The 14,244-nt window shown below is 42.6% G+C and overlaps 1 protein-coding gene across 4 annotated transcripts in view; it reads left to right on the top strand.

Moving 5' to 3' along the window:
* Positions 1-14,244, top strand: part of VPS50 (VPS50 subunit of EARP/GARPII complex) — a 108,668-nt gene that overhangs the window by 54,591 nt on the left and 39,833 nt on the right. For all 4 annotated transcript variants that reach the window (XM_084858837.1, XM_084858835.1, XM_084858836.1 and 1 more), the window contains exons 17-19: positions 1,797-1,887; positions 5,108-5,284; positions 12,664-12,782. In XM_084858837.1, coding sequence (XP_084714963.1) covers positions 1,797-1,887; positions 5,108-5,284; positions 12,664-12,782 — 387 coding nt within the window. The remainder of the gene's footprint in view (positions 1-1,796; positions 1,888-5,107; positions 5,285-12,663; positions 12,783-14,244) is intronic.

The raw sequence follows: 14,244 nt of genomic DNA, 5'->3' as shown, positions 1-14,244 counted from the left end.
GAAGAGTAATTGGCAACCTCGCTCCTAAAGACCACGTTTGGGTAAGAGTGACCCAGGTTTTCAGAAATAACTGATAGATTTGCCTTTGCAGTGTCAAAATCAGGTAACATGTGATCTCATAGAAGTAGAGTGTACTTGGTACTCAGAGGAAGAAAGCCAGTGTAGTGTAGTGGCTAGAGTGTTGGACCATGGCCAGGGAATCCTAGGCTCAAATCTAAGTTCAGCCAGGAAACTTACTATTTATCAGCTTAACATACAGGGTTTTGTGAGGCTAAAATAGTTGGGAGGGATGTACAGTGCCCTAAGCTCCTTAGAGGAAAAGTGGGGATAAAATGTAATAATGTTAAATAACAAAAGATGAGAGGTAGGGCATGAGTTTAGAAGATCGTATGTATATTGATATAAATACTCTGGAATGTGTTAAAATTTGGATTTTGGCATTCTCAGTGATTCAGTCTTAATTTTTTAAAGTATGTTTTTGTCCTCTATTATTGTGGATGAAGTTCAGTTGGTTTATCTTCTTTTCCCAGTGCTCTGCATTTTATCTGGGTTTTGTTGTTTGATTGTTTTATCTGTTCTTTTTTGTGTTTGTATGTAATGATTTCTATGCCTGTTAGCTTACATTTACCTGGAAAAGTGGGGTCTAAATGTTACTACTACCATAAGTTTTCATTATATGCAGGCAGTGTCTGTTGAGGTTACAAAAGTCCAAAGGAGGTTCCTTAAGATTTCAAGATGACATAAGGAACATCACGTTCTTTGCACAGTACTTTCCTAGGTTGGCTTCAGAGGAGCATGAATGGGGTTCAGCTTGCACAACAAGGCTTCCCCCTCCAGTTTAATTCCTAAGTTCCCTCCAAATCTTGAGGATCAGGTGAACCTTTGGAACAGTGTGGGATGGGACATGGAGGTGGGTGCAGCGGGAGAAGGGAATTGGCATGATTCAGGGGGGCTTTTCTGCTTACATAAAGGAACTTTTCATCCAACCCATGATCCTTACAAAAGACATTTCATTTCTTTAAAACAGGATTGTTGAACCTCTTTCAACCCAAGGGTCAAATTCCATTTTGGAGAACTTCTCAGGGGCTGCATTCCAGTGGTGGGATGGGTCAAAAGCAAAAAGGGTGGAACTGAAATACCCAAATTCCAGCATGTTTTGGCTTAAAGCTCTTACTGCCGATAATTAAATGCCTTAGGAGGGGCATTTCAAGCCTTTAGACGGGGGTGGGGGACTGCACAAATGCCATGAAACCACCAATCAATCAGTGGTCGAGTGAAAGGGGTGTGTTCATCTGGGGAACTCCAGAGAGCCGTATTTGTCCACTGGGCTTGACGTTCTGCACCCCTGCTTTAAAACATGCTAGAATCTGAATAAAACTGCTCTGTTCATCACTCCACTGTGCAGTGCACATCACCCACCCAATGAAGACTTATTCAGGTTTTCTGTCTCTCACTGCTTTTGGTTCTACCCACGTTGTGCCACTGAGTTTCATGGCAACATGGATGGGATACAATTTCCCTCACCACTTCCCACCCCTAAATGCTTGCCTGCTCACGAGACTCTCAAGTCCTGTGTGTGCGGCCACAGGAGATCCATTTTGGAGAACTATGTAGTAGAGGGGGAGCGTGATCAGCTCCTTAATGGAGTATCATGAAAATATACAGGGAAGTTCTTAAACGAGAATGCAACTAGATTCATTCAGATACGTTTCCATATTGTAATGCTTCTTCATTTCTTGACTGTAGTTAGCTTGTTGTAATGCATGCCTTTGCTGACACTCAGTTGTTTGTTTTAGAACCCGTCTTGAAGAACTGCGAATGTTCTTAGAGAATGAGACATGGGAGCTTTGTCCTGTTAAGTCAAGCTTCAGCATATTACAACTTCATGTAAGTCCCAACCAAAGCAGGAATGGGCCGAATTCGTGGTATATATGGTTAAGGTTACTTTGGTCAAGGTTGGTGAAATGCTTGCTGCTGTCCTGAATTCTACAGTATGTGTGGTGCGGTTGTATTGTACAAGTGAATCAAAATGTACTACAGCAGGCGTGTCTGGCGCATCCTGCAGGTTTTGCAATATTTTTTTTGTACCGCACACTGAAAAAAGCAGAAAGGGGTTTTATATGATAAACACATGCCAATCTATCATGTAATTACTTATTTTATTTATTTATTAAATTTATAAATTGCACCCTCCACCTATCAGGCACCAGGGGCAATGTCTAATAAAAACTTAATTAAAACTTTGCAAAAACAAACAAATACAAGGAGCAACCCCCCACCCCCACTCAGTAAACCGTGACAGCAGAATTAAAATGGAAGAGCAACAAAATATTTTTATTTATTTATTACTTATTACATTTATATCCTGCCTTTTTTCCTCCTTAAGGAACCCAAGGCAGTGTACATAACCTCCTCCTCTCATTTTAGCCTCACAACAACAACCCTGTGAAGTGGGTTGGGCTGAGAGTCTGTGACTGGCCCAAAGTCACCCAGTGAGCTTCCATGGCCGAGTGGGGACTAGAACCTGGATCATCTTTACCATCCATCTAAAGGCAAATAAAGAAGATGCAGTTGTGATGGCTTGATAAAACTCTCACCAACAATAGCCAGCATAGCAACAGTGAGGGCTGATGGGATTTGTAGGCCAAAGCATCTGAGGGCCACAAGTTGCTCACCCCTGCTTTAAACCACAGCTTCTCCTTACATCCACAACAGGAAGTATGGTTTAGGCTGCAGTCCTAAACACACCTACCAGTAAATAAGCCTGATTGAACTCAGTGGGACTTGAGTAAGCCTACCCAGTATTGCACTATAAATGTCAGTTTACTAACCAAGACAAGTAACAAGTAACCAAGTTTACTAATCTTGTTAGTAAACCAGCATTAAACCACAGTTTCCGGTTTTGGATGTAACAAGGAACTGTTTAAACAAACCATTATCACAGTGTCAAAGCTGGCATGCAGGGGAAAAGTGTGCTGGTCAGGTGCTTGTTCCTGGCTTCCTAAACCAAAGTTTAGGAAGTTGGGACGTTGTGTCTGAAAAGTTCCAAGCATTTGCCTAAAATGAACCTAAGTGTAAAAATGCAAGGTAGCACGCAGCCGGTGTTGTTCTGACATCTGATAGCCCAAATGCTTTCTCTTTACCTGGGCTGGCATGAAAATTGCTGTGGAAGGGTCACAGGCATAAAGGATTCTTGTTGTCGAATTTGTTAGTGGAGAGAGGGTGTCAGGGCTAAGTTTCAGCAAGCCACGCCCACAAACATAATCACCCCCGCTGCCCATTTCGCCTTTCTCATTGCCAAGAGAGGCATGGAGCACTGTGCCTTTCTCTGCACGGAGAAATGGACTTAGCTGGTGCTGGGTGGAGCAGTTTCTGCCAGTGCTGCCCAAGTTGGGTTCCTCCTTCGTGCACCTCTCACACCTCCCAGTGCCCACCCAGTCCTCAGCTTGACATGCACCCGCATCCCTGCTCTTATCTCCAATCTGTCGTCAGAGATAACGGGATCCTCCTCTGTGCTGCTTGCTCCCCTGTGTACTGTTCACCATCTAATCCCAGTTCAAAGATAGCAGCAAGGGGGACTCCAGGGCATGAGGCTTGGACGTCAAGCCTTACATCCTGGAGGAATCCAAGGAGGCTCTGTGGGCTGGATTACACTCTCTGGCCAGAGGTTCCCCATCGCTGTCCTGGGGAATAATGTAGAATTTGTCACAAGTTTTGCATTTCACATTATGCTATTGCTACGTTCATTTGGGGTTTCACAGAATCCTCCAATCCATCTCTCTCTGGGCTGTTCCATACCTTACTGAGCTGATGTGTGAGTCACTTCCTTGTTGATGAATCCTAGATCACTAGCCATCACGGAAGGGGTGACATGCCACTTTCTCTTTTAGAGATTACTAAAGCAGTATGAGATCCAGTTATGTGTGAGCAGTTCCCATGCTGCTCTGCTAATGTATGAAGTGTCCCCATGAGTAAGGGTGAACAAGTTATAATTCAGTTAGCCTGGCTGGAATTACTCATCCAAAATTGAGAGTTATACTCACTCTCTTGCACAAGTGGAAGCATGAAAACTCTTATACAGCCTACCTGTTACTGTACTGTGTGAGCTTGTGTGCAATGCATTTATGGAACAGCACTGTTGCTTATCTTCTTTCTGCTAACTGGATCCAACCCATTGGCTGCATTTAGATGTCACACCACATATAGTTAAGTGTGACAAGAAGGAGGCTCAGGAAGTCTTAAGCTTGCACGCTTCTCCTCCTCTTCTCTTTTAGCATGGTCATGAGGAGGAGATCAGACATTCTCACTTCTGATTTAGATTAACCACAGTTCAAAGTCTCATCTGAATCCTAAACTGTGGTTAAGGATCCTAATGAGCCGTGGCTTGAAGCTGACTCATGTCAAGCAAACCACAGTTAAGATAAACTACAGTATGAAAGGTTTGGATGATGCGACAAGCTGCAGTTAACCTAACCCAGAAACGAAAGGTTCCAAACTCCTCCTTGGGACCACACTTGGGGAGAGGAAGGTGTGCTATGGCTTGCTTTCATCATGCTGAACTGTGGTTTTAGCATGATGTCCAACTGAGCTTTTTTTTTTTGCATCTGTGAATCCCATACTATTCCTAATATTCCAGGTAGTAATAAAACAGAGGTTATGATAAAGAAGTTGGCAAACAGCACTTTGGCAGTCTCTGGAAACTGAAATTCATGTGCTGACACCCTTTCAGAAAATATATGTTTATATTGATGCATTTTTAAGTAGCTGAAGAGCCAGAGGTGTTATAATTCCCCTAGTTGTTCACTTTTAAGTCTCTGGTCGCATAATTCCCCACAATACATGATACACTAATTCACTTAATCTGTGTTTTGAAAGACTTTATTTCTAAACTGCAGGATGTATTGTCTGAGATAATTGGACAAGTCTGTTAAAATTATACAAAAGTCAAATTAACCATTAAGTTAAAAAGAAAAATGTAAGAATGAAAACCATGTTAGCTGAAAGACTAATATCAAGACACTTGTCCAGAAGATACTCCTTAATTATATGGATCAACATTTAGACTGTGTGGCAGAGTCTATAAATTATCATCCATTTATATTAATAGGAATTTAAGTTCATGGCACAATCACGTTCCCCTTCTGTGTCACCAAGCAAACAGCCTGCGTCAGAAATAGAGAGAACCATAACTTTGTTTGAACAATATTGTAATGGAGGGAACCCCTTTGAAATCCAAGCCAACAACAAGGATGATGAGACTGAAGATGTACTGGCTTCTAATGGGGTAAGGAAACACTTGTATAAGCTCTTAGTCTGTGGTAGGATACAGTATTTTTAACCTGCAGATTTTAAAAAGAGAGATGGCAAAATAATGCTGTATAATCCTGTGCCAGTTCTCAAAACATGAAACTCAGTTTTTTGTTTATTTTTAAGAATCAATGCCAACCTTTCAATGCAAAGCCAATCTCTTCGTTGTGAAATAGATCGGTATTTTTTCTGCCAAGTTAATGTTCCTGAAAGCTTTGTAAGCTGTGCATCACTTAGGAAAGAAGCAGGGCAATGCAATGTTGTCACAGGGCAATTAGATCCAAATGACTCAGCTTTTTCTATATGGGCTCTTGTGTTAATATCAGTCAGTTTAGCTGCTTGTGGTTCAGTAGGGAATGGACATTATGTATATAAACACACTTTATGGAAAATCAATTTATTTAAAAATATCAATATCCTGCCTTTCCATCCACAGGGCAGCTTAACATCTGTATACAAGCAGCTTTATAAATCAATAAAGCCACAGCACAGCAGTAACAATACTGCTGAATTAAGTAGAGACATAAAGCACAATATTCTTAGGTGCCCTCAGAAAAAGAAGGTTCTTAACTTGACACAGTTGCTCCTGAGCGGCCTCCCCAGAGTAGAGCTTGTACTGCTCTATGGTATACTCCAGAACTGAGAGCGGTAAAGCAAAGGCATGAGTGCAGATGGAGAACGCTAGTGGATGCAATCAAAGACTAGTGTGTGCCTTTGATCATGTATATTCTGGGGCAGTGAGGGTGGCAAAGAAACAACATCTTGCTGCTTCTATTGAATCCTCTTTGTGCCCAGCCAACCCATACGCTACATTCATCATCATCTAAGGCCCTTCTCCAGGTGCCTCCTCCAAGGGAGGAGGAATGCAACAACAAGGGAGAGGGCCTTCTTGGTAGTGGCCCCCCAATTAGGAAGGATCTCCCCGATGAGGCCTGCCTGGCACCAACATCATTGTCTTTTTGGCACCAGGTTAAGAACTTCCCCTTCTCTCAGGCATTTGGCAGCATATGATGAGGCTTTAAACAAATCTTGGATTTTTCTTATTGCTGCTTGTTTAAAACTACTTTAGATATATGCGTGTCTCTGTGTGTTCTGCTTGTTTATATGTTTGTATGTAGATGATTTTTATAATTATTTTAAGGTTTTAAATCTTTGTAAATCCCCCAGAGAGCTTTGGCTATTGGCAGTATAGAAATGTGATACATGAAATGAAACTTGCCACCTAAAACCTTGTTGTGAGGAAGCCAAGGGAGCCTTCCTTGAGAGGGAATTCCATAATTTATGGGGCGTGGAACAGGATGTGTTAAGATGACCTGAGTGAGTGGATAGGATACAGAATAATGGGCTCAAGTTACAGGAAGCCAGATTCCAGCTGAACATCAGGAAAATATTCTGTTAGAGCAATACGACAATGGAACCAATTGTCAGGAGCGCCCTTGCTGCCTTCTGAAATCCTCAAGTAGCCAGAATCAACACGCAGACAAAAGGGCTCTTTTCCAAGGCTTTATTTCTATTCAACCTAATTACTTACAGATGCTAATTGCCTGTGACTAAGTGGAAAACTGAAAAGAGCAGCCTACCAGGGGAGTCTAAGCTTCAGAAAGTCAGTTGGCCTCTGTTTGGAGAAAAGCGCGGCAAGTCTCTGAACTTAAGGAATAGGAGGGGAGACTCCCCCCCTTTCCCGTGGGGCATTGGGGCGCAGCTGTTGTTGTCGTGCCAAGCGGGCTGAGCACCTCCTCTTGGTGCCCGCAACCTCCCGCTCTCGCGTCTAGAAGCTCAACTTGTCCCTCCCTCTCCATGCCAGGGTCACTGTCGCTCCCAGGAATGTGAGTGGGGGTGGGGCTCTCCCTCCAGCTGCGCCTTTGAAAGACGAGCAGGTTCCTCTCCCACGGATTGTAACTCTTCCTCAGAGTCAGAGCTGCTTTGGGACTCTATGGGTTCAGATCCAACCCTGACAACAATTACCTAGGGAGGTAGTGGGCTCTCCCCCACTGGCGACATTCAAGATGAGGCTGGGCAGCCACCTGTCAGGGATGCTTTGACTTAGATTCCTGCATTGAGCAGGGGGTTGGACTTGATGGTCTTATAGGCCCCTTCCAACCTTACTATTCTATGATTCTATGATTCAGTGATTCTATAGGTTCATCATGGAGAAGGCAGTCATTAAGATATCCTGGCCCCAGACCATTTGGGGCATTAAAGGTCAGAGCCAGCACTTTGAATCAGTCCTAGGGAACAAAGCAGGAATGAGGGCTGGATGAATCCGTCTATATCTGGTCTACATCAGTTTTGCATATATTCAGTCATAAGTCCCTTTGTCCAATTTCGACATCAGCCTGTGATTTTTTTTTAATGTCTGATTTTGAACCAGCTGAGGTTTCCTGACATTTTCAAAGGCTGCCCACATATAACACATTGCAGTAATCTAGCTGGGAGATTACTAAAGTATGAATTACTGTAACAAGACCAACCCTGTCCAGATAAGATTGCAGTTGTTGTATCAGGCTAAGCTGATAAAAAGTGCTCTATGCCACTGAAGACACTTGTGCCTCTAGTTACAATGCTCGATCTAAGAGTATCCCCAAGCTATGAACTTGATAGGTTAGGGGGAATGCAATCCCCTCCAGAACAGATTGAACACTACTCAGATGGGGCAGTGAATCACCTACTAACAGCAGCTCTGTCTTATCTGGATTGAGTCTCAGTTTATTTGCCCTCATTCAGTTCATTGCGACATTCAAGCAGTGGTTCAAAACACCCACTGCCTCATCTGGATTAGATGAAAAGGAAGGATAGAGCTGGGTGTTGTTCAATGCAAGCTGTATGCCTAGTCCTACATCAACAGATTCCCCAGCCATTAATATATGGTCTTGTCCAGATTGTAGTGTGTTTCATGTCCAGTTTGTTTCATGGACTAGTGGGAACTAGAATTTGGATCTCCTGAGTCCCAATCCAACACTCGACTACTCTACCATATTCACTCTTCTGGCAGCTCTCAGGTCAATGGCCACTTGGAGTAGTCTCTCAGCACCATGTTTTAAGGCCTACCCCCCCAGACAGACTGGGACCACTGTAAAGCAGTGATCTCAGGCCAGTCTTAGCAAGATCATCCAGAAGGATACCATGATCAGTGGTGTTGAAGTCACTGAGATCTGGGAGAATGAACAGGATTGCCTTCCCCTTGTCTGTCCATGGTTGGAAAGCAGACTGATAGGGATTCCAGATAATCAGTGTCATTCTGAATTCCTGGAGTTGGTCCACCACTACATTCTCAAGCACATTGCTCAAGACCAGCACATTTGAGACCATCCAGTAGATAATTGAACCAGTAGGGTCTAAGAGGCATTTTTCAGGAGCAGCCTCACCACAGTCTCTTTCAAAGCTATAGGGCCTGTCGCCTTCCCATCAAGGAGGTGCTCATCACCTCTTCTGCCCAGTGGGCCAGCCCTCTCTTAGCAGCTTTAATTAGCTAGAGGAAGGGCAGGGGTCAAACATACTTGTGGTAGGCATTTCTCTAAGCGCCCCATCAACAGGTTGCAAAAACTGAAAGGTCTCCGTACAACATATGGGAGACTGGAGGAGCATTCAGACTCTTATCTGTAATTAGTGTTGCATCTAAGAATGAATACACTCACTTTTATCCAATGTGCTTCACACGTTGGTCACAGCAAATACCCAGGGTACCAGAGACTTCCACTGGGGACCACAATGTATAAATTCCAGTGGTCAGCACTGTACGGACCCAGTGGTAAGATGCGTTAGGCTCTAAAATAGCTCTAAACTTTGGTTCCTGGGTAGTGGACTACAACTCCCACCATCTCTGACTATTGGCCATGCTGGCTGGGGATTATGGGAGTTGTTGAGGGCCAAAGTTTGGGAACCACTGCTCTAAAATGAGCTCTAGCCATGTTCGATAGGATTCATCATGAGTCCCCAAGGCCACTCCCTGTCACTTCATCCCAGTCTACCTCGCAAATCAAGCTCTTACAAGTTGGAGAGGGTGTCTAGGAGCAATTGTTTCAGCCGCCCAGGGCATTTCCCTCAGTCCCAAGGTTAACCAGAATTTCTACAGGACTGCCAGGCATGTCAGCAGGAAATTCTCTGTTGGCATTATTGAAATAAGAAGTGCTTTTAGAAAAATGGTTTTCAGTCTCTGGTTTATAGCATAACATCTGTCGTTGACCAATTTGTTTGACAGGTCAGCTCTGGGATACTGGGGGACAATGATTCCTTCCACATATATTGCCCCTTCTTGTTCTAACAGACCTTAAAGTCTGTTGCTGGTATTTTCAGAGCAGGTTTAGGAAATAGTTATGTTTCTAGAAAATATGTTCTATTTTATTGTTCTTTATATTTCTAAGACACCTATAAAACAAATTCTTTAGGTGGCATAAAGTTTTAAAAGACAATAAAATACAAAGCTCTGAAAAACCATCACAGTATAAAACCCACTTCCAAGGAATGACCTGTACAAACTGCAGAGTCTAAGCCATGATGGATAAAGCAATTTTACCCTCAACATCACCTACTACAAAACTGTCACAGTGTGTCACTGAGAGTTCTAGTACCTTGCCACATTGGCCAGATCTTTAAAGGCCCCTAACTACTTGGAAAAGCTCCAGTTACAATTGGAAGCATACTCACCAGCAACAGCGGGCCAACTAAAGGTGATAGCCTTCAACAAACACTGGTGCCACTTCTGTCCCCATATCTACCTGAGCAATACTATCATAGGATCAAACAGCATTGGCTGTACCATTAAGGGCTTAGCTTAATCTGATTTGTACATCTTCTAATATGTTTTAACATGACCATCTGCCAACAATGCCCTTCTTCCATGTTCATAGGCCACACAGATAAATCTGTTCACAAGAGATGAATGGACACAAATCAGACATTTAAAAATGGTAACATTTGGATGGCAGTGGGTGAACGTTTCACTCTCCCAAGGTATTGAAAGTCATCATATCCCTACATGAAGCTGCTGAATTGGAATTGATTAGTAAACTTGACACTATGAAAACCTGGCATTATGAGATTGGTCTCAACAAACCCTGGAATGGCTTATTCACTACACAGAGTAATTGTTTGTTTCCAGTGTGTGTTTAACACTATTGATTTTGCCTGTTCATCATTAGTGGCCACTTATCAGCCACACCGAGTGGAACTTGCATTCATTTGACTGGGTGCTTTACTTGTGCTCTGCTCATACCTGCTGCCACCTCTTATGTTGCTGGATCTGGACTCATTTTCTGAAAGGAAAGCACATTTCTTTTTCTTTCTCTTTAGGGTCTATCTGTTTATCTATCTATAATTTACCTACCCCCAGGTGAATCAGCTTTAATCCACAAAAGCTTGTGCCACAATAAAATTGTTAGCCTTTAAGGTGGTACAAGACTTGGTGGGCTGGATCCAGGATCTGCCTTCCGTAAGAGGCTCCACTCATAGAAGGTCCCTCTGCCCAATTTTGGGTGGTTTCCCCTTCCCCCCTCACCACAGCACACCCCATTCAACAGGATCGCCTGAATCTCTGTGTAACATTTTCAGGGGGGTGGTGAGCCTGTGGTGGGAAGGAGAGGGTGGGGAAGTCCACTTCTGTCAGTGCAGCTGATCCAGCTTAAATCTGGATCCAACCCTTTGTTGGTTTTGCTGCAACAGACCGATGGAGTTACCGTTCTAGAATCCTGTTTAATTTATTATATATGAACCTCCGCTAGAGCTGCTCCCGCTAGCTGAAGGTCATGAGTTTCTGTCAAACATATCCTTAGTGTTGGTTTATTTTTTGTTTTTGCTTGTACAATTCCTGATGATGAAATTAATATTCAAATTCATAGTTAATCACTATTGGGGATTGCCTTTCCGCTGCTAAAATTTGAGCTCATTATGTCTTAATTAAAACAAAAAACCTGTGTCGGTTCTAAATAAAAGTAGGACTACCATCAGAAACATCCACTTGGGGGCACAATGATCACATCTACTTTCAGTTGACTATGGCTTTCTGTAAGTGGTAGCACTGTTTCTCTGTAAGCTTGTTTGGATTGTCTGTGGTAATGCCGAGTTGTATTATATTTATTATGAAGACTGACAGGTGTGGCTTTGCAAGGTTTGCTGTTTTGCTTCATTTTAGTTACTGCTTGCAAGGACGCATCCCAATTTACAGCATTCTGCATTACTGAATCCTCAGGGTGACATAAAAATGAATTTGTGTTGGGCAATCTTTTGGCTTGTCTGTGGCACTTGCAATACAGAACATTCTGTGAGGAGGAAATTAGAATACTGAAAAAATGAGTTATATACATGTTTTCCTTAAACTTGATTGGACAAGGGTTAGATTTGCAGACATTATAAATGGATTTCATTAATCTTACACATGGCAGTAATTTATTTGGAGGCACATAGCTAGTATTTTAAATCATGGTGATTTGCAATTTATCACCATTCAACAACATCTTATATTTAGATCAAAGTTTCAGTTGCATTGTTTCTCTTGCTAAACTGAAAGCTGCTCTTGGTAGTGGTTGAGGATTAAAATATTTTAAAGAAAAATGCTGATTATGGGTTGGATCCAGGATCTGCTGTCTGCAAGAGTAAGGGTCCGTCCACAAGAGGAAGGGCTTCGCTTGTGAAAGGTCTCTCCACCTCATCCCCCCCTGCCTCCCACATCACAGCTCATCCCATTCAGTAGAGCCTCTTGACTCTCTGTGTAGCATTTTCAGGGGTCTGGAGGGGCTGTTCTGGGAAAGAGGGGTGGGGAAGTCCACTTCTGTCAGTGCAGTTGATCCAGTGTAAATCTGGATCCAACCCTTTAATTTGTTTTTATTTTGTTTAAAATGTCTTGTCTGTCCCATCCCTGCAGCTCAGGGTGAGTAAATGGGGATAAAACACATTTTATCAAGGATAATCATGTGAGAGACACCCCGCCCAGTGTCTCATAAGTTGCTGACTAGTCCAAATATTTGTTCCTGTTAAGAAAACTATAGGTAATATCCATTGGTGTCCCAGTGCGAGGGCTAATGCCATTGCCCTAGCATAAACCAATCCTTGCGTGATGTAGCTAGTACAGTGGGTTCCCATTGTGCTAGTTACCTTGCACAATCATTGATTTACACTAATGCAAGAAGAATAGTGCTAGTGGAAACACACTGATCGATTCTTCCCTATCATAATGTAATTGGTGTTTTATATATATTCTCTTGTGAGCAGAGTGTCTGTCATTCAGCAGGAGAAGAATGGCAGAAACACAACCTTACTTGAGACAGAACTGCTATCTGTACAGTCTAAGGACTATTGAGTCATTTTATGTGCATCCTGAGCTGTTGTGAAAAAACTGAAAGCTCTTACATTTTATTTTGATAGTATGAGTCGGATGAACAGGAAAAGAGTGCCTATCAAGAGTATGATAGTGACAGTGATGTTCCTGAAGAACTGAAAAGGGACTATGTTGATGAACAAACTGGAGATGCCCCAGTAAAAAGGTACCTCAAATACATGTTTTGCATTTCATGAGGATTTATTTATCATGACATGAGTAGGAATCAATAATATCTACTCTCTGTCAACTCGTCTTTATTGAGACTTTGAAAGGTATAGAGCAGCGTTTTTCAAACTCCCTGTCTTTCAGGGAACCCTTTCTACAACATTTGGTCACAGGGCCTTCCCTACCATCAGGCAGCATGAGGTGGCTGCCTCAGGCAGCTAATTTTGGGTGTCATGAAAGGGCAATTATTTAATTTATTATTGTTTTTAGTGCCATGGAGGGGCAAAGGCACCTGTGGGATTTTTTGCCTCAGGTGACAAAATAACCAGCTTTAGGTACTTTGCACATTGAGTGGGGGTGGGGGAATGAGACGACTTTTTGCTGACTCTGCCTCAGGTAGCAAAATGCCTTGGCCTGGTTCTGTGGGACAGCTCTCCTAGTCTGTGCGTGTGTACACACATCTGCCATGGAAGACTTGTGCAGTGTGGATGATTCTGGGTTCATGCTGTAGGATACTCCCTGTTTAAGGAGAATATATGGCCAGGCCTGTTGAGTGATCATCTGTCTGTGTGAACCTGAGCTTCTGAAGCTATTCTTTGTATGGGAATATTGGTTGAAGTGGGCAAGCATCCTTAAAGGATGCCTGTCTACCATTACAGATCTTCTTAGTGGGGAACTCCTGATAGCTATCTGAGGAACCTTAGGGTTTCCCAGAACACAGTTTAAAAACTTCCAAGGTGCCTAACAAAAAGTATAAAATTAAACTACCAAAAATAATGGAACAGTAAATTAAATGCCTAATAATAATAATTCCTGTCATAAAATCAACAATCACAGCAGAAAGAGACAAATCGATCCTATAAAGCAGAGGAGGATTTTAATGTGGCACCTAAAAGTCAGAGTAGATGCTGAGCAAGTCTCCGGGAAGATAATTCCACAACCAGGTGCTACCACAGAAAAGGCTCTATCTCTGGTTGTGATCAGCCTCACCTCTAAAGGCAGGGGGCACCCAGAGCAGAGTCCCTGAAGATGAACTGGCCAGTTCACACAGGAGCAGGCAGTCCCTCTGGGTAGAGAAAGCAGGCCTCTAACATGGCTGGATCTTCATAACTCAACATAGCATCTTAGAATACAGATTAGTGGTGACGTGGAGTCAAATGGAGATTCATTTTGGAAGGGTCATGTTGAGAGCCTTGAGAAAAGAAATATGTATAACTAGAGGATTTTGCTGTTGCAGCTTTTGTGGTAAAAATCAGTGAGAGCTTGGTTTGACCCTTCTTAGCTCTAGTAATTCTTACATGGAGAAAATAAAATGCTGCAAGTTACTTCTAAAATGAAGTCATTGATCATTTCAAGTGCTTGGGCTGAGAGATTTTTATCCTTTTGTTAATTAGTAAAAATGAAATTAAGTAACTTAATTATGAAGGATAAGAGCTGAGGAATTTATTCTTATTGTATAA

This window comes from Heloderma suspectum, chromosome 5 (genome assembly GCF_057233095.1).
Source record: "Heloderma suspectum isolate Gila_16-S chromosome 5, 16-S_ref, whole genome shotgun sequence".
Lineage (NCBI taxonomy): Eukaryota > Metazoa > Chordata > Lepidosauria > Squamata > Helodermatidae > Heloderma > Heloderma suspectum.
This window is presented reverse-complemented; position numbering and strand designations above follow the sequence as displayed.